Source organism: Lucilia sericata, unplaced genomic scaffold (genome assembly GCF_015586225.1).
Source record: "Lucilia sericata isolate MDLA Ls3-8-SP2 unplaced genomic scaffold, ASM1558622v1 Contig000332F_arrow, whole genome shotgun sequence".
NCBI lineage: Eukaryota > Metazoa > Arthropoda > Insecta > Diptera > Calliphoridae > Lucilia > Lucilia sericata.
Window position 1 is genome coordinate 66,758 of NW_023994353.1, and position 21,979 is coordinate 88,736.

The 21,979-nt window shown below is 25.4% G+C and overlaps 2 protein-coding genes across 4 annotated transcripts in view; both read left to right on the plus strand.

Annotated features, from left to right (window-relative positions):
• Positions 1 to 21,979, plus strand: part of LOC119603726 (longitudinals lacking protein, isoforms F/I/K/T) — a 193,232-nt gene that overhangs the window by 61,789 nt on the left and 109,464 nt on the right. The gene's annotated exons all lie outside the window — the stretch shown is intronic.
• LOC119603729 lies at positions 1,937 to 20,912 on the plus strand. The gene is made up of 2 exons (XM_037955888.1): positions 1,937 to 2,112; positions 20,225 to 20,912. Exons 1-2 carry the CDS (start codon positions 2,085 to 2,087, stop codon positions 20,899 to 20,901), a joined length of 705 nt encoding a protein of 234 aa, XP_037811816.1. The 5' UTR covers positions 1,937 to 2,084; the 3' UTR covers positions 20,902 to 20,912.

The window sequence follows — 21,979 nt, forward strand, 5'->3', positions numbered from 1 at the left end:
ATAGTCTTGTCTATACATCAGTCTATAGTCTTGACTATAAATCAGTCAATAGCCTTATCTATAGCCTTGATGATAGATCTGTCTTTAGTCTTGAATATTTGTCACTCTATAGTCTTGACTTCAGATCAGTCTATGGTCTTGACTAATAATCTGTCTATATTCTTGGCTATAGATTAGTCTGTAAACTTGACTGTAGATCAGTCTATTGTCTTGACTATAGATCAGTATTTTGTCTTGAGATCATTTTATAGTCTTGACTAAGTTGCTGTCTATAGTTTTGACTATAGATCAGTAACTATCACTATAGATCAGTCTATAAACTTGACTGTAGATCAGTCTATAAACTTGACTGTAGATCAGTCTATTGTCTTGACTATAGATCAGTCTTTTGTCATGACTTCTGTCTACAGTATTGACTAAAGATCAGTCTATAGTCTTGACTATATATCAGTCTGTAAACATTGATTATAGATCAGTCTTTTGTCTTGAGATCTGTCTATAGTTTTGACTACTGATCAGTCTAAGGTCTCGACTAAAGATCAGTCTATAGTCTTGTCTATAGATCAGTCAGTAGTCTTCATTATCGTTAAGATTATAGTCTTAACTAAATCAGTCTATAGTCTTCATTGTAGATCGGCTTGACTCTAGATCATTCTGTAAACTTGACTGTAGATCAGTCAGATCCCTTTCATTTGGGTTAAAGTTTAGCTTAATTAAATTATTATTTTCTATTAAATTTATAAAAACTTAACAAATTAAAAAAAAAAACATTCCTTAATATTTAAAAAAAAACTTTTCTTTAAAAATTAACATTTTATATTTATACTCATTAAAATCTAAAGATGATATTCTCTTATAAAAATTATGACATATTTATTATTAAGATATTTTTATACTCTTATACAATATAACTTACTATATATATACTTATAATATATTTTTGTACTTTTTAATAAAACTATTTTGGAAATAAAATGATTTTTTTTAAATATTTCTTTAAAATAATAAAATAATTAGTTTTAAGCAGGGAATTGTTTTGTTTTTTTTCTCTCTCTTTCTTCCTTTTGCTCTTCAAACAAAAAGAGATTTTATTTGCAGGTTTATTTAGCAAAGATTGCTTAAAGAAAAGCTTCATCATCATCATCATCAACTAAAACTCATACTACCATCTTCATCATCATCATTTTAATTACCATCATGATCATCATTATCATCTCCAACAACGCTTGACATTTAGCTCATAATGGTTTAAAAAAAAAAAAAAAATAAACTCCCCAGCTTGTTTAACTTAAAAAACCGCCAGTGCTCGCTTGCTCAGTAACTAGTCTAGACAGCTCTCTCTCTCATTTTGCGCCAAAATAAAAAAAATCCTTACAACAATATAAATAGCAACAACACCATTAAAATGTATCACCAACACCACTAAAAACAAAACTCTCTCTCTCTAAAAAAAACTCAAACCAATAACTGTAAATATCATTTTTTTTATATAAATATTCATACATTTTATTATAATTTTTTTCTTTATAAAAATATTTTATTTTGTTTTGTTTTATATTTATAAAAAAAATACTTTTTGCCATATTTTTTTTGTATTAAATTAAAACCCAAAAAACAACATGCTTAAAAACGCATTTAACTAAACTTTTGCTAATTTTTTTTTACTAAAAAAACTCAAAATATTTTCTTTAAATTTACCAAAAAACAACAAAAACAAAATAAATATTAAAAAAAAATCTTTAATATAAATAAAACTCTCTTATTATAATTTATATTTTTTAAATTTTAACTCTTAAAACCAGTTTCAAAAAAAAATCTAAATCTCTTTTTTTTCTCTCTTTCTTTTTATTTCCCAAAAAAAATATATACCTGTATATTTTTAGCTTGTGGCGCCAGCAGCTGTTCATCGTCATCTTTATCAAATCCTGGCAATTCAAATTGTCAAACATCACCGCCTCCACCACCCCCTCAGTCACTGATACGTGACTATTGGTATGAATTGAAATTTTCGGATTTATTTAAATTTATCAATGCCGATGGTCGCTATCAATGTCCACGTTATAATTGTTTAAAAAGTTATAAAGATGCTAGCTCTCTACAGCGACATATCAGGTAAGTCTTAAGATTTCTTCCAATTATTTATTTAATTATAAGTATTTTCTTTTCGACTTCATATTAGTTTTAATTGAAAAAATAAAGACAAAATCATTATGTCCATATTAAGTTTCAAATTCATTTAAAAAATATTTCTTATTTTATGCCTTGGAGGCTTCTTCGCACATTACCGCCTTTGCCAACCCCTTTAAGATTTTAGCTTTACAAAACTAACTTTGTTGTTGCCTTGTTCAGTATATCGAATTAGTCTGTACTTTTGACTATATATCAAACTACAGTTTTGACTATAGATCAGTTTATAATCTTCACTATAGAAAAGTTTATATATAGTCTCAGTCTAGATGTTTGACTATAGATCGCTCTAAAGTCTTGACTTTAGATCAGTCATAAATCTTGACTATAGATCAGTCTATAGTCTTGACTATAGATCAGTCAATTGTCTTGAATGTAGATCAGTCAATTGTCTTGACTATAGATTAGTCTATAGTCTTGACTATAGATCACTCTATAGCATTGACTATATATCATTCTATAGGCTTGACTATAGATCAGTCCATAATCATAACTATAGAACAATATGTAGTCTTGACTATAGATCAGTCTGTAATCTTGATTAAAGATTAGTATGAAGTTTTGACTATAGATCAGTCTATACTCTTGACTATAGATCAGTCTATACTCTTGACTATAGATCAGTCTATAGTCTTGACTATAGATCAGTCTATAGTCTTGACTATAGATCAGTCTATAGTCTTGACTATAGATCAGTCTATAGTATTGACTATAGATCAGTCTATAGTCTTGACTATAGATCAGTCTATAGTCTTGACTATAGATCAGTCTATAGTCTTGACTATAGATCAGTCTATAGTCTTGACTATAGATCTGTCTATAGCCTTGACTTGACTTTAGATTAGTCTAGATCAGTCAATAGTCTAGACTAAAGATCAGTCAATAGTCTTGATTATAGATCAGTCTATAGTCTTGACTATAGATCAGTTTTTAGTCTTGAATATAGATCAGTCTATAGTCTTGATTATAGATCAGTTTTTAGTCTTGATTATAGATCAGTTTTTAGTCTGGAATATAGATAAGTCTATAGTCTTGACTATAGATCAGTCTGTAGTCTTGCCTATAGATCAGTCTATAATCTTGACTGTAGATCAGTCAATAGTCTTGATTATAGATCAGTCTATAGATCAGTCTATAGTCTTGACTATAGATCAGTCTATAGTCTTGATTATAGATCAGTCTATAGTCTTGACTATGGATCAGTCGATAGTCTAAACTATAGATCAGTCTATAGTCTTGACTATAGATCAGTCTATAGTCATGATTATAGATCAGTCTATAGTCTTGACTATAGATCAGTCTATAGTCTTGACTATTGATCAGTCTATAGCCTTGATTATAGATCAGTTTTTAGTCTTTACTATAGATCAGTCTATAGTCTTGACTATAGATCTTGACTATAGATCAGTCTATAATCTTGACTGTAGATTAGTCAATAGTCTTGATTACAGATCAGTCTATAGTTTTGACTATAGATCAGTCTATAGTCTTGATTATATATTAGTCTATAGTCTTGACTATAGATCAGTCAATAGTCTTAATTATAGATCAGCCTATAGTCTTGACTATAGATCAGTCTATAGTCTTGACTATAGATCAGACAATAGTCTTGACTATAGATCAGTCTATAGTATATAGCTTAATTATAGATCTGTCTATAGTCTTGTTTATGGATCAATCTGTAATCTCTACTGTAGTCTTTAGTCTTGGCTTTAGATCAGTCTATAGTCTTGATTATAGATCAGTCTATAGTCCTCACTATAGATCAGATTATGGATCAGTCTGTAATCTTTACTGTAGTCTATAGTTTTGTCTATAGATCAGTCTATAGTCTTGACCACAAATCAGTCTATTGTCTTGACTATAGAGCAGTATATATTCTTAACTGTAGATCAGCTTAAAAAAGCTTTAATTTAAGCTTTTTACATTGTACATTTTTACATATTAACTACAACTTTTCTATAATATTTTTAATTACAAAGCTTTTTCTAAATATATTAACAATCTGAAGAAAGCTTTATTTTTGAGATAAAAAGCTTTAAGGAAATCAATTAAATTTTTAAATAGGGTAAAAGCTTTTGTCTCTATACCTCAAGCAATCTTTATAGTTTGAGTACAAAACAAGCTTTTCGTTTAAGCTTAAAAGCTTAACATATTCAATAGAATTTTGATAAATTTCGTTTTAAGTGTGTCTTAAAAACAACTTTTTTTTAATGATTAGTGGTCTACAAAAAGCTTAATTTTAAAGTCCAAACGCTTTTAGAATACTAATTAAAACTTTATAAAGAGTAAAAGCTTTAGTAGCCAACCTCAAGGGCTCTTCAAAGTTTTAGTTTAAAAAAGCTTTTCGTTTAAGCTTAAAAACTTAACTTATACAATAGATTTATTGAAAATTTCGTTATTAGCCAAACTCATATATTTTACGAAGTAGTAGTATAAAATAAGCTTAAAAGCTTAACTTATTTTGAATGTTATTGAAAAAAAAGCTTTTAAATTGTGTTATTTTCTTAAGGTATAAAACAAAGTACTAACAAGTCATAGCTTTAGTTTAAGACAAGCTTTAAAGCTTAAGCTGTTATTGTGGCCAATGAATGCATGCTCAAGTTTAGCACCCCCTCACTACTTTAAGCCGCTCCCCCCATTCATAACAACATTTGTTCAGTTTAACATTTAAAGCATGAAAAACATCATGAAAAACATTTGTGTAAAATTTCTTACCATATTTTTTTGTTGTATTTCTCTCTCTCTCTTTTCCATTTCTCTTTCTTTTTTTGAATTATGACGCACAATTGAAAATGTTTGAAAAAAAAAACGAAAATTTTAGATATGAATGTGGTGGTCAGAAAAAATTCCGCTGCCTTATGTGCGGTAAAGCATTTTCACAAAGCTCCCACCTAAAACGACACCTGGAATCTGGTGTCTGTGTTAAATATTACTTATGAGATAATGTTTTCTTTAAAATAACATAGAATTAGCAAAAATTTCATAATCATAATAATTATTATAATTATAATAAAATACTGACGAAGAAAAACAAAAAGAAATTAACACCAAAAATACAAAAAATGAAACAATATAAAAATTATTATAATTATTATTATAAAATTATTAATAATAATGAAATTAGTAAAAAACCAAGTACCAAATATAAACAAACAAAAAATACACATAGAACAAAAACAAAAACAAACAACAACAAATACAAACAAACAAAAAACATATTTAAAAAAACAAATGGAAAAATTTATAATAATAAAAAAAAATTTCATAAATTGTAATTTTAAAACAAAACCCCAAGAAAGAAGTAAATGAGCTGTTAAAAATATATATATAGAGAGTATAAAAATTAATTAAAAACATATATATATTTACCAAACAAACAACAACAAATATCTAAGTCAAACAAACAACCAACCAAACAACATACAAATGTTAATTAATTTACTGAACAAGAAAATTTAAAAAAAAAACTTTATAAATTTTAAAAATAACAACAAAAAAAATCCCCCAAACTCCCCCTTTAAAACAAAAACAATTATATATGAAAAAAAAGGATAACAAAACGAATTTATTGGATGCCACATCATCATATTTTTTATTGAAACAAAGAAAAAAAAACAAAAAAAAAAAAAATGTTTAACAAATTATTAACAAAATGAAAGTAAATAATAATATACTTATATATATTGTTAATTTTTTTTAATAGTCAAAATAGTAGTTAATTATAAATTAACCTAAAAAAATATATAATTATAAATTAAACCAAAAGGAAAAAAAACCCACATTTAAACAAAACAAAACTTAGTTTAGTTCAAAAGGAAAGTAAACACAATAACAACTACAACAACAAATTTAACTATAAACAAAATGCAATTTTTACTAAATAATTAATTAATTTTTTTGTTTTTAAACAAAAAATTTAACTAAATTTTAAAGTTAAATTGAAGAGGTAAAGGAAATAGGTCTTCTGGTAGGAAAGCTTTATTTTAAAGTTCAAAAGCTTTAAGAAACCCTTATTAAAACTTTAAAAAGTGTAAACGTTTTAGTTTCTATACTCATAGACTCTCTATGGTTTTAATATAAAACAAGCTTTTGGTTTAAGCTTAAAAGCTTAACTTATTCAAAAATTTCGTTATAAGCTTTTCTTAACCTCTTTAATGATTAATTATGCGCAAAAAGAACTTAATTTCAAAGTTCAAAAGCTTTAAGGGAACTCATTAAAACTTTATAAAGTCTAAAAGCTTTATGAAACTCAAATACAACTTTAAAAAGTGTAAACGTTTTAGTCTTTATACTCATAGACTCTTCATGGCTTTAGTATAAAACAAGCTTTTGGTTTAAGCTTTAAAGCTTAACTTCTTCATAAATTTCGTTATTAGATTTTCTTAATCCCTTTAATTATTAATTATGAGCAAAAAGTGCTTAATTTTAAAGTTCAAAAGCTTTAAGGAAATCCATTGAAATTTGACAAAGTTCACAAGCTTTAAGAAACCCATATTAAAACTTTAAAAAGTGTTAACGTTTTAGTCTCTACTCAAAGACTTTTCATTACTCATTAACTTTTTAAGTTCAAAAGCTTTAAGAAACCCAAATTAAAACTTTAAAAAGTATAAACGTTTCTATACTCATAGGCTCTTCATGGCTTTAGTATAAAACAAGCTTTTAGTTTAAGCTTTAGAGCTCAACTTCTTCATAAATTTCGTTATTAGATTTTCTTAATCTCTTTAATTATTAATTATGAGCAAAAAGAGCTAAATTTTAAACTTCAAAAGCTTTAAGGGAACTCGTTAAAACTTGACAAAGTTCAAAAGCTTTAGTATCCAAATTCAAGGAACCTTGAAAACAAATGATACGTTTAAGCTTTAAAACTTGTCATATTCAGTTTTTATAGATTTCCTTTTACAGTTCAAAAGCTTTAAGGGAATCTATTCTAAAAGCTTTAGTCTTCAAATTTATGGATTCCTTAGCATTTTAATAGAAAACAACTTATTCGTTAAAGCTTTCATACAATAGTCCTTTTGTAGATTTCGTTTTAAAGTTCAAAAGCTTTAAAGGAACTTACAAAGTGTAAAAGCTTTAGAATACACAAATTCATGGATTCCTCAGCGTTTTATTATAAATCAACTTATTCGTTTAAGCTTTAAAGCTTATCATATACAATAGTGTTTTTACAGATTTCCTTTTAAAGTTCAAACGTTTTAAGGGAATCCATTCAAACTTTACAAAGTCTAAAAGCTTTAGTAACTAAATCAAGTGAAAGTTTTAGTCTCTAAACTAAACGACTCCTAGTATAAAACAAGCTTTTTGTTTAAGCTCAAAAGCTTATTATATCTTATTGAATAGAGCTTTTACAGATTTTCTTCAACACTCAAAGACTCTTCAAACTCTCTCCAAAATGGATAATTTTAGTCTTAGTTTTCCATAAAAAAAGCTTTTAAACTTTAAAATATATTAATTATCTGGACAAAAAAATTACAATTCAAATTGAGTGAAAGTTTTTGTCTATAAACTAAACGACTTCTAGTATAAAACAAGCTTTTTGTTTAAGCTTAAAAGCTTTACTTATTCAATAGAGCTTTTACAGTTTTTCTTAAAAAAAACGGCGCTAAGAGTCCTGTAAAACTGTTTTCTGCTACAAAAATTAAACAAAAAGCTTTGTCAAAGAAAATTTTCAAAGGTTTCTCAAAGCTTCTCAATTTAAAATTTTGAATGTCCTTGAAAACCATAAACTCTTGCTCTTCTTTAAGAGTTCTCAAAGATTTCTCTAACTTGAAAATAGATTAGAATCGAACACTTAAATTCTGAAATTTTCCAAATTCTATAGGAATCATTCATTATGGAACGAAGGAAAGCTCTCTCGGTATAAAACTCTTTCACGATCCGAACTGTATCAAAGATAATTCACTAATCATTCAAATTTGTTAGAACTACCGGTTGGAATAAAATACCGCTTATCAGTTTCTCGATTTTGGGTTCGATTCTTTCCGGAGACTCTGCTATAAGGGGGAAACATATGTAAGAAGCGCTTCTTGCAAAATGTATTCTTAAAAAGTGTTATGTGACTATAGATCGGGTCAGAATCGACCTATTTATACTACTGTGATTTGAAATTATAAAATTAGAACTTTAAACTTTCAATTAATCATTCTGCAAAATTTCTCTTTATGGAAAACGCCTTAGGGAGGAAAATGAGTAAAGTTTTGTTTGTGTGAAACCTTAAATCGGTTCAGTACCGACCTATTTATACTTCTCTGATGTGAAGTTATAAAATTAGAACTTTAAACTTTCATTTAATCATTTTGCAAAATTGCTCCTAATGAAAAAAGCCTTAAAGAGGAAAATGAGTAAATTTTTGTTTGCGTGAAACCTTAAATCGGTTCAGAACCGACCTATTTATACTACTCTGATGTCATGTTATAAAATTAGACCTTAAATAAAGATTTCCAAGTATTTTCTTACTGAAACACTTCAAACAATTGAGAAAACTATTATTCTCAAAACAAGATCCAACTGTTTAAGTTTAACCCAGATTTTATGTTCAGTTTTAGACATGTCATTATTGAAAGCTTTAAGTTTAATAGAAAAATGTCAATTTAAGTCCAATAACTTAGTCAATTAACTTTCAAATTTAGTTAAATTAAAGAAACTTAGTCAAACTAATATAACAAACAACTCACTTTTTTTTTAGAAAGAAATTGCATATTTTCTTTTTAAAGAAAATCAGATATAGAAAAGTTATATAAAACTTTATATATGTATAAGTTTTATGAAATATATATATGTAAAGAAATTGTATAAAAAAACTGACATACTGTGTTTATTTGTTGCCAAATATATACAAAACACATTAATACTACTACAACTCAAAAATTGAGATAAATATATACATACATATATATTATTTATAACTATATAACAACAAAATAAAACGAAAGAAAGATATATAAAACTCTAATATACTCACCTTTCATATACAATACACATACTTATATACAACATTAAATAGTTAAATAATTACAAAAAAACAAAATCTTTAAATATATTTTCTTAATTTCTAACATTTTCAAAGAAAGTGTAGAAATATTATATAACCCCCCCAAAATAGTCAATTTTTCATAAATCAGAAACTATATTTAAAGATTTTAACCTCTCTCCCCAAAAAAAACCTCCCAAAAATAGGCAACTTTTTATGAAATACAAATAACAGACAAAAATATGCAATACAAATATATATATTAAAAAAAAAATACATAAAACTGATCATATTGAAACTGTTAAAGAGTAAAAAAAAGAGTTTGTTACGATAGTAAAATTTAAAACAAATTGTTAAAGTTTTTTAAACCAAGAAAGAAAAAAAAACATAAAAAAATATATATAAACTAATTGTAAAAGTGTTTTAAATGTCAGCAGAATGTTTGTTATACATGTGTTTGTTAAATGGATATAATAAATATATTAAAAAAAAGAAAATTGCCGAAAATCAAGAAGAAAGAAAAAAGAAAACTGTTGTTGAAAATTTAACAAAAAAAATGGAAAATTATATAAAAAAAAACCTTACACACTACTCGTTCATACAAACCGAAAAAATAAAATAAAATGTAGTTACTATGACAAAAAAAACATTATAATAAATTTACACTAAACCAAAATCTCTTTCAATAAAATATTATTATTTTTTTTAAACGACCTAAAAAAAGAGCTTAAATATTGAAAAAAAACTTAAATTTTTTAATAGATCAGTCTATAGTCTGTAGATCAATTTAAAGTCTTGATCAATAGATCAATATAAAGTCTTGACTATAGATCAGTCTATGGTCTTTACTATAGATCAGTCTATAGTCTTGTCTATAGATCAGTCAATAGTCTTGATAATAGATCAGTCAACTATAGATCAGTGAGATCAGTTTTGAGTATAGATCAGTCTATAGTCTTGGTTATAGATCAGTCTTGACTATAGATCAGTCTGTAGTCTTGACTATATATCAGTCTATAGTTTTAACCATATATCAATTTATAGTCTTCCTATAGGACAGTTTATAGTTTAACTATAGATCAGTCTGTAACCTTGATTGTAGATCAGTCTATAGTCTTGATCATAGATCAATTTATAGTCTAGACTATAGACCAGTCTATTGTTTGACTGTAGATTAGTCTGTAGTCTTGACTATAGATCAGTCTATAGTGTTAACTATAGATCAGTCTATAGTATTGATTAAAGATCAGTCTATGGTCTTGACTATGGATCAGTCTATAGTCTTGACAATAGATCAATTTATAGTCTTGTCTATAGATCAGTCTATAGTTTGACTGTAGATCAGTCTGTAGTCTTGACTGTAGATCAGTATATAGTATTGATTATATATCAGTCTATAGTTTGACTATATATCAGTCTATAGTTTGACTATATATCAGTCTATAGTCTTGCCTATAGATCAGTCTAACTATAGATCAGTATATAGTTTTGACTGCAGATCAGTTTATAGTCTTGTCTATAGATCAGTCTACAGTTGGATTATAGATCAGTCTATAGTTTGACTGTAGATCAGTCTATAGTCTTGACTATAGACCAATTTATAGTCTTGACTATAGATCAGTCTATAGTCTTGACTATAGATCAATTTATAGTCTTGCCTATAGATCAGTCTTGATTATAGATCAGTCAATAGTCTTGATTATAGATCAGTCTATAGTCTTGATTATAAATTAGTCTATAGTCTTGACTATTGATTAGCCTATAGTCTTGACTATAGATCAGTCTATAGTCTTGACTATAGATCAGTCTATAGTCTTGACTATAGATCAGTCTATAGTCTTGACTATAGATCAGACTATAGTCTTGACAAGTGTTGACTATATATCAGTCTATAGTCTTGACTATAGATCAGTCTATAGTCTTGACTATAGATCAGTCTTTAGTCTTGACTATAGATCAGTCTATAGTATTGACTATAGATCAGTCTATAGTCTTGACTATAGATCAGTCTATAGTCTTGACTATAGATCAGTCTATAGTCTTGACTATAGATCTGTCTATAGTCTTAACTATAGAACAGTCTATAGTCTTAACTATAGGTCAGTCTATAGTCTTGACTATAGATCAATCTATAGTCTTGACTATAGATCAATCTATAGTCTTGACTATAGATCAGTCTATAGTCTTGACTATAGATCAGTCTATAGTCTTGACTATAGATCAGTCTATAGTCTTGACTATAGATCAGTCTATAGTCTTGACTATAGATCAGTCTATAGTCTTGACTATAGATCAGTCTATAGTCTTGACTATAGATCAGTCTATAGTCTTGACTATAGATCAGTCTATAGTCTTGACTATAGATCAGTCTATAGTCTTGACTATAGATCAGTCTATAGTCTTGACTATAGATCAGTCTATAGTCTTGACTATAGATCAGTCTATAGTCTTGACTATAGATCAGTCTATAGTCTTGACTATAGATCGGTCTGTAGTCTTGACTATAGATCGGTCTGTAGTCTTTACCATAGATCAGTCTATAGTCTTGACTATAGATCAGTCTATAGAATTGACTATAGATCAGTATATAGTCTTAACTATAGATCAGTCTATAGTCTGGACTACAGATCAGTCTATGGTCTTAACTATAGATCTGTCTAGAGTCTTGCCCATTGATCAATTTTTAGTCTTGACGATAGATCAGTCTATAGTTTGACTATAGATCATTCTATAGTCTTGATTATAGATGAATTTATAGTCTTGCCTATAGATCAGTCAATAGTTTGACTATAGATCAGTCTGTAGTCTTGACATTCTTGAGTGTCAATCAATCTATAGTCTTGACTATAGATCAGTCTATAGCCTTGATTATAGATCTGTCTATAGTCTTGACTATAGATCAGTCTATAGTCCTTAAAAGTCAGTGTTTGATTTTGAGTTGGTGTTTCTTAATCCATTTTTTATAATTTCTTTTTTTTTTCAATTTATCAGAAATATTTCTTGCAATTCATCCCAAGACACTTGATTTTTCTCGTCTGAGGCAATGTTAAGATAGGGCCAGAATCGACTTAGATATATTAATCTAAATTTAAATTATAAAATAGAACTTTAATTAGACTTTTGGGCCATAAACCCACTAAAATATCCTATTTTGATTTAAATCTATGGCTTTTCAAAGACAAACCTTTGAGAAATTTTGTTTTTTTCCACGGATTTTCAAAGAGTTCTCAAATCTAGTTATATTGAAAAAGATTGAAAAGGGTTTGAGAATAGCTCAGCTCGAAAGTAAACTTTTTGTTTGTTCTTTAAAAGTTTTCTTTTTTCCAAAAATTTTTATCAATTCGTAGTCATCCGTTTGACATTTGAGAAAGCTTTGCCTTCAAATTTATTGTAAAATTTCCTAGTGCCAAATATTTTGTTAAAAGAATTTAACAAAATTTTAAATTTATTTATTTTTTTTATAATTCACAAGTGCCAAATATATAAATTAAAAAAAAAAATTGTTTAAGAAGATCAAACTTTGAGAAATCTTTGAGAATTTGTTAATTTCGTTTGAAAAACCTTTGAGAATTTGATTTGAATCTTTCATATAAATTTTTATCAATTTCTATTTGGGAAATTTCCCTTTCTCTTTGAGAATCCTTTGAGAAATTATGTTAAGAATGATTTGTGTTGAATGGTTCTTAGCAATTTGTTTAAAATTAGAGAAAATCTTTAGTTTTGTCTACCTTGGACCAGACTTGTATGTTTTCAAAAATTACATTCATAAAAGAATAAGCTTTCCTATGATATAAAATATCATAATGTATAGAAATCTATAAGATTTCTCTTGATATATGAAAACATAATCCAAACTACGATTAAAACTCTTTTTTAATTCAATGTTTCTTTTTTTTTTTTTTAAGATATAAGGGCGTCTTTATAAAACACTCCCTATCCCATGATATATAATTTTTGTAAAAGCTCTATAAAAACAAAAACTGACTTGGATATATCTATAGCATAATCTGATACATATATATATTTATTGTTTTATTTTTTTCTTACTTTTATTTAAACAAAATTTAGTACAAATTATTTTTTTTTTAATTTTTTTTTTAACTATAATTTACAAACAATTGACATTTAAAACAAATTCAAATGAACAAAAGAAAAAAATGCAAAGCAAGAAAACTCTAATATAAAAACATTAAATTATTAATTAATTAATTAATTGTTTTTGTTTTTTTTTTTTTTATTAATTTTAGTCAAATTTATACTCAATTTAATTATTAATTAAAACCAAATAACATTAAAGAAATAATAATAATAAATTATATATTTGTTGATTAAAACTAAAACAAATATTTAAAAGAAAAAAAAAACACATAATTTATTTTTTAGTCAAAAATAATATTTATAAAATAAAAATAATATTAACTATATATTTAAAAATAAAAACACATAGAAAATGAGTGCCATTATAAAAAATTTTTAAAAACCTATAAAAATAAATAATATTAAGTTTTGAAATTCTTATTAAAAAAAAATATTTTTTTTTGAAATTACATTAATTTGTTTTAATTATTATATATTTTTTGTTTGTTGTTTTTGTTAATTGAAAAAAAAAAATAAAACTAAACACAATGTGCTCTAACATTAAATGTTATTAAACAAAATTAATTAATAATAATTAAAAAAAAAAATAAAATTTAAAAAATTGTTAATTATGAAAAATAAAATTTTATTTAAAAAATAAAATTAATTATATAAACAAAATATATACATATAAATAAATATATTTATTTGTTACTTGTTGTTAAGTTTTAAAAATTTAAATGAAAAAAATTAAAGAATTTTTAAAACAAAATATTTATAATTATAGAAAATAGTTAATTTTTAAAAAACTAAAACAAATTTTTAAGACATTGTTTTTATTTTTATTAAAATTTTTTTTGTTTTTTTTTTTGTTAAAAATAATTTTTAAAAATTTTTTTTCAATATCATAAGAAAAAAAAGGGGAAAATATAACACACTCGAATTAATTTCTTTTAAAATTTTAGAAAAAAAAATTAATAAAATAATAATTTATTTTGTAAGAAATTTTAATTTAAAAAAAATATATATTTTAAAGTTTTTATGTTTAAAAGAAAATTTACTTTTTTTAAGGAATATTTTTCAATTTAAAAAAGTTTTTGTCAGGTTTCTAAAAGAGGCTTTAAAATAGTCTTGACTTAAGATCAATCTGTAGTCTTAACTATAGATTAATCTATAGTCTAGATTATAGATCAATCCATAGTCTTAACTATAGATCAGTCTATAGTCTTAACTATTGATCAATCTATAGTCTTAGCTATAGATCAATCTATACTCTTGACTATAGATCAATCTATACTCTTGACTATAGATCAATCTATACTCTTGACTATAGATCAATCAATAGTCTTGACTATAGATCAATCTATAGTCTTAACTATAGATTAATCTATTGTCTAGACTATAAATCAATCTATAGTCTTAACTATAGATCAGTCTATAGTCTTAACTATAGATCAGTCTATAGTCTTAACTATAGATCAACCTATAGTCTTAACTACAGATCAATCTATAGTCTTAACTATAGATCAATCTATAGTCTTAACTACAGATCAATCTATAGTCTTAACTATAGATCAATCTATAGGCTTAACTATAGATCAATCTAAAGTCATAACTATAGATCAATCTATAGGCTTAACTATAGATCAATCTATAGTCTTAACTATAGATCAATCTATAGTCTTAACTATAGATCAATCTAGAGTCTTAGCTATAGATCAATCTATACTCTTGACTAAAGACCAATCTGTACTCATGACTATAGATCAATCTATACTCTTGACTATAGAGCAATCTATACACTTGACTATAGATCAATCTATAGGCTTGACTAAAGATCAATCTATAGTTTTGACTATAGATCAATCTATAGTCTTAACTATAGATCAGTCTATAGTCTTAACTATAGATCAATCTAGAATCTTAGCTATAGATTAATCTATACTCTTGACTATAGATCAATCTATACTCTTGACTATAGATCAATCTATACTCTTGACTATAGAACAATCTATAGTCTTAACTATAGATCAATCTATAGTTTTGACTATAGATCAATCTATAGTTTTGACTATAGATCAATCTAGCGTCTCAATTATCAATCTATAGTTAAGACTATAGATCAATCTATAGTCTTGACTATAGATCAATCTATAGTCTTGGCTATGGATCAATCTATAGCCTTAACTGTAGATCAATTTATTGTCTATAATCTTAACTTTCGATCAATCTATAGTCTTGACTATAAATCAATCTATAGTCTTGACTATAAATCAATCTATAGTCTTGACTATATATCAATCTATAGTCTTGACTATAGATCAATCTGTAGTCTTGACTATAGATCAATCTATAGTGTTGACTATAGGTCAATCTATAGTCTTGACTATAGATCTATCTATAGTCTTGACTATAGATCAGTCTATAATCTTGACTATATATCAATCTATAGTCTTGACTATAGATTGATCTATAGTCAGGACTGATTATAGATCAATCTATAGTCCTGACTATAGATCAATCTATAGTTCTATCTATAGACTTTACTATAGATCAATCTATAGTATTGACTATTGATCAATCTACAGTCTTAGCTATAGATCAACCTATAGTCTTGACTATAGATTAATCTCTAGTCTTGACTATATATCAATCTATAGTCTTGATTATTATATCAAATAGTGAGAACATGATAAGAATTACACTTTGATACATTTGCAATACTTAAAATTACGTGTGGTAAATATGCAATATCTACAATATGCAAAATATTCCTTAAAAGTAAATTTTCTTTATTTTTTAAACAAATTAAAACTTTTTTTATAACTTTAAGTTAATAAAATATATTTAAAAATATTTTCTTTGTTAAATGTTAAAAAAAATTGTTAATTTTAATTTTATTTTAATATTAATTTTGTTTTTGTTAAATATCAAATATTTTGTTGTTATTAATTATTTTTTAAACAATTTTGTTTTATTTGTTATTTAAAAACAATTAGTTAATTTAAAATATATAAAAATATTTATAAAATTAAATATTAATATTATTTTTTTAGTTGCATAAGAATTGTTATTGTTATTTAAATATTTATCATATATACAAATACATTATTATATTTAAAGAAAATATATTAAAAATAATTAATAAAAAAAAATAGTTTTTAAACCGAAAAGAAATTAACAAAAATAAATAGTTGAAGATGAAAAATAATAATAATAATAAAAAAGATGACGAACAATATACTCCAAAGAAAACAACCAAAAATATATACATTTATAAAAAAGAAAATTTAAAAGAAGAAAAACAATAAAACAAAAAACCACAATATTATATATTATATACAATAATAATAATAATAAAAATAAAAAACAAAAAACATTTACATATTTATATATATTAAATAACAAAACAAAACAAAAAAATATTATAAATATATTACTTACATAATATACAAAACGAACAAATAATAGTCAAAAAACAAAAATAACAAAAAAAAGTTATAAACAAAATTATTTTAACAGAGATGCCATATATTGAATTAGTGAAAAATCTAAAAAAATTAAAAATTTTTATTTATTTTTTAATTTTTTCTATTTTAAACAATTTTTAATTTTATTATTTTAACACATATTTTGAGAGATTAATTAAATATAAAGAAAAATAAATATAATTGTTAACAAATTTATATACAAAAAATACAGAAAAAACAACAACACATTATAGAACTTGAAATGATAAAAATGATATTCTTAGTACCTATTACAATAACATTTTTAAAATAATTAAATTTAGTTTTTAAACAAAAAAAAATGAAAACAAAATGCAAACCAATTATATACATGTTTATATATGTATTGTTATATAAATACATTTTTTAGAAACTAAATTTAAAGCAAAAACAAAAAAAAAAAAAAAAGGAAAAATGTTTTTAAAACTTTAAAAAACTTTGTTAAAACTTCCTAAATTCCACTTGTTCCACCTTTAAAACTTAGTTAAAATGATAAAGTTTGCAATATTTTATCTAAAAAACTCATTTACTATATTTGCAATATCTACAACTATTGCAATACCTAAAATCACAGCAAATAGGCCTGGTAAATATGCAAGACTTTAAACAATGGATTAAAAATGAAACATTTTATATGAAATATTCATTTACTACATTAAAATATATGTATAAAGAAAGATTTTATATGAAAAACACATTTACTACGGTGAAGTAAGTTTACAATACTTCAAATCACAACAAACAGGCCTGGTAAATATACTAGGCCTTAAACTAGAGATCTCTAAAGAAAGAGTTTATATAGAAATCACATTTACTACCTTTAAATAAGTTTGCAATACCTAAAATCACAGCAAACAGGTCTTGTAAATATACTAGGCCTTAAACTAGAAATCTATAAAGAAAGATTTTATATGAAAAACACATTTACTACAGTTAAATAAGTTTGCAATACCTAAAATCACAGCAAATAGGTCTTGTAAATATGCTAGGTCTTAAACTAGAGTTTTATAAAGAAAAATTTTACATGAAACTTTGATTTACTACTTTTAAATAGATCCATAAAGTAAGATTTTATATAAAATATTCATTTACTACCTTTAAATATGTTTGCAATACTTCAAAACACTTCAAACAGGTCTGGTAAATATGCTAGTTCTTAATCTGGAGAACTATAAAAAAAGATTTTATATAAATATGACATTTTCTACCTTTAAACAAATTTGCAATACCTAAAATCACAGCAAACTGGCCTGGTAAATATGCAAGACCTCAAACAATAGTTTTTAAAAGAAACATTTTACATACAATTCTTATTTACTACCTTTAAATAAGTTTGTAATACTTTAAATTTCAATAAATAGGCCTTGTAAATGTACTAAACCACAAACAAGAGATCTTTGAAGAAATATTTTATTTGAAATTCAACATTTACTACATTTAAAGAAGTTTGCAATACTAAAAATCACAGCAAACAGGTCTGGTAAATATGCAAGACCTCAAATAATAGATTTTTAAGGTCTTGTAAATAAACAGAACCTGTACGGATGTCAAAAAGTCTACTTGCTAAGGAAAATTGATGTAAAATCAATAGCTAGCAATTTGCTTATCATATCCATAGTAAATTACTATAGTAAATGTTAAAAACATTGTTAAAATGCAACAGTTTGAAAGATTTTAACAAAATTTTATATGAACTAGTAATTTACTGCATTTCAAACAAATTTGTTATATTGTAAATTATGGCAGAGACCTTGTATGGTTAGTGTTATAATCTACCATTGTAAACTGTGTAGATATGGTAAAAATGCTATACTTTTCTTTATGTTATTAACAAAATGTATAAATTTGTGATTTAAAATTAACAAATTATTAAAAACTGAGATTTACTACATTTCAAACTTGTTTGCAATATAGCAAAATCATTGCAAATAGCTGTGCTATTTGTATATGTAGTAAATTACTATAGCAAACTAAAAAAAAAAACATGTTAAAAGTGCTACACTTTTCTATATAATATAAAAATTTATGATTTATAACCAGCAAATTATTTAAAAATGAGATTTACTACACTTTAACGCACTTGCAATATGACAAAAATTCATTGCAAATAGTATAGGTGGTAAACTACCATTGCAAACTGTAAGACACTGAAAATGATATTGAAAATGTTCCACTTTGGCGGTTTTCTTTAAACAAAATTCATATATTTATGGTTTTAACATTCAAACAACTTTGCAATATTTGCAATAAACATGGAAAATGGGTATGGTAAATATGCAAGACTTGCATAGTTACTAAATTTAGCAGCTAAATATTGAAAATGTTAAAGTTTGTCGTTTTTTAAACAAAATTCATATAATTCTGTTTTTTACCTTTAAACAACTTTGCAATACTTGCAATAAACATGGTAAATGGGTATGGTAAATATGCAAGACTTGCATAGTTACTAAATTTAGCAGCTAAGAATCAACTTATTCTTTTAAATGGTGAAATTGTTAGAGAATAATTTCTTAAAATTTTAGAGACTTTTAACAAGTTTTCTCAAAAGCCTGGAAGATCGAAGAAGTTTCGAATTTTAAAGCTTTAGCTGAAAGTAAGGTTCTGGACCAGAGGATTTTAAGCAACTTGAAAACAAAGTTTTAAAAGTTTTAACATTTTTCTTTGTTATAAAAACAATAACACTAATAAATATTTAATTAAAAACCCCTCTGCCCCGCCCATAAACTTTCCCCCGCCCTCTAATAACATTTGAAATACCCAAAAACCCACCTTTAATTAAACATAACTAACTCCTCCCTTTCCCAGAACCACATCCTTAAGATCTTTAACCCTAAATAAAACCATAATACACTGTTCAAAATACCTGTAAGTTTTTTTTTTCGTTAAAAAAAAAACAAATGAGATTTTATTTATTAATTATTAAGTTTTGTTAAATTTTAGTTTTAAACAATTAAAAAAATGAATATAGAAATTAATAAAATAATAAAAAAACAACAAAAAAATGTTAAAAAATACATATATTATTAATATACAAAAAGGAATAATAAAAAAGAAGTAAAAAAAAGAAAACGTAATAGGTAACGTTTATATACAATATTATTATATTATATATTTAGTATATAAAAACAACAACAACAAGAAAAACAAAAAAAAAAGAAAATTAATATTAAAAAATGAAACGTATTTAATTTTGAGGACAAATAAAAACAAACAAACAACAACAGAAATTTAAAATAAAAAACCAAAAAAAAAAAAACAAAAAAAAAGAGTTTTATTTTACAGAATAAAAACAACAACTAACTTAGGAAAAAAAACTTTATAAATCCAAACAACAACAAGTAGGTATAATTAAACAAAATAATAAAAGAAAAAATTATAAAAAAAAAATTCTAAAAAAAAATTCTAAAAAAAATCTAAAAACAAACTTTCTTTAAAAACATTTTTAACTTATATTTTTCTTTAAATATTTTCTTTACAGATCATTTACAATTACTTATACTCACCACTACAGCTGATAATCAACAGACTCCTTCTAATCATGATTTCATTATAATGGATGATATAAATGCCATCAGTAATGCTCTCAATCATACAACAGCAACACATTTAACAAACGAAGAACATGATGAACATGAACACTGTACACGTTTAGATTCTTGTCAATCACCAGATCAATTTTTCATTTCTATGGTCAATGAATTTCTTAATGATGATACCACTACATTACCCGATGAAACAGCCAAGACATCTCCCTTAGCTATAGAGTATCTGGAAGAACCTAATGAAACTGTTGTAGAAAGTTTAATAAATTTTCATTGTTTAACTAAGAATAGCGAAATCAATAACAGCTCAAACTCCAGCACCTCATCTTCAACTTCAACTACGGCAATAACTCCTGTCTCAACGATATCTTCTGCAACTGGTTTTCGTATCAATAAATTGACTGATGATACCAGAAATATGAATTCTTTACTTTTAAGTAATTTAAATGACAACTTACCGGATAATGTTAAGGAGATTTCTTATCAAAGATTTGGTCGTTTCAATACTAATCTACCAGCTGAGGTACATAATTTTAAGTGTCATCTATGTGCATTTTCTTGTGCTTTAAAGGAAGTATTATTACAACATTTTCAGGATAAACATCCGACTTAGGGAAATAGATTTTGAAAAGAAATTAATTAAAACTGGAATTGTATTAAAATTTTAACAAAATGTAATGAATTTCAAAAAACAGATTCGATATAGTCAAGTCTATAGAACAGACCATACACTGATATATAGTCAAGCCTATAGAATAGACTATAGTCTGATATATAGTCAAGTCTGATATATAGTCAATACTATAGTCTGATATATAGTCAATACTATAGACCAGACTATAGTCTGATATATAGTCCAAACTATAGAACGGACTATAGCCTGATATATAGCCAAGACTATAGAAAAGACTATAGACTTATATATAGTCTAGGCTATAGACCAGACTATAGACTGATATATAGTCAAGGCTATAGAACAGACTATAGTCTGACATATAGTCAAGACTATAGACCAGACTATAGACTGATATATAGTGAAGGCAATAGACCAGACTATAGACTGATTTATAGTCAAGGCTATATACCGGACTATAGTCGGATATATAGTCAAGGCCATATACCAGACTATTGTCGGATATATAGTCAAGGCTATATACCAGACTATAGTCGGATATATAGTCAAGGCTATATACCAGACTATAGTCGGATATATAGTCAGGACTATAGATCAGACTATAGTCTGATATATAGTCAAGACTATAGAACAGACTATAGTCTGATATATAGTCAAGACTATAGAACAGACTATAGTCTGATATATAGTCAAGACTATAGAACAGACTATAGTCTGATATATAGTCAAGACTATAGAACAGACTATAGTCTGATATATAGTCAAGACTATAGAACAGACTATAGTCTGATATATAGTCAAGACTATAGAACAGACTATAGTCTGATATATAGTCAAGACTATAGAACCGGCTATAGTCTGATATATAGTCAAGACTATAGAACCGGCTATAGTCTGATATATAGTCAAGACTATAGAACAGACTATAGTCTGATATATAGTCAAAACTATAGAACAGACTATAGTCTGATATATAGTCAAGACTATAGAACAGACTATAGACTTTTATATAGTCAAGGCTATAGAACATGGTCAAGACATTAGACCAGACTATAGT

What these genes read in the sequence shown, in the direction of transcription:
- LOC119603729 (XM_037955888.1), top strand. Translation starts at nt 2,085, where the DNA reads ATGCTAGCTCTCTACAGCGACATATCAG. An exon ending in TCTCTACAGCGACATATCAG is followed by an intron (nt 2,113 to 20,224) that starts GTAAGTCTTAAG and finishes TTTTCTTTACAG; the next exon opens with ATCATTTACAATTACTTATA.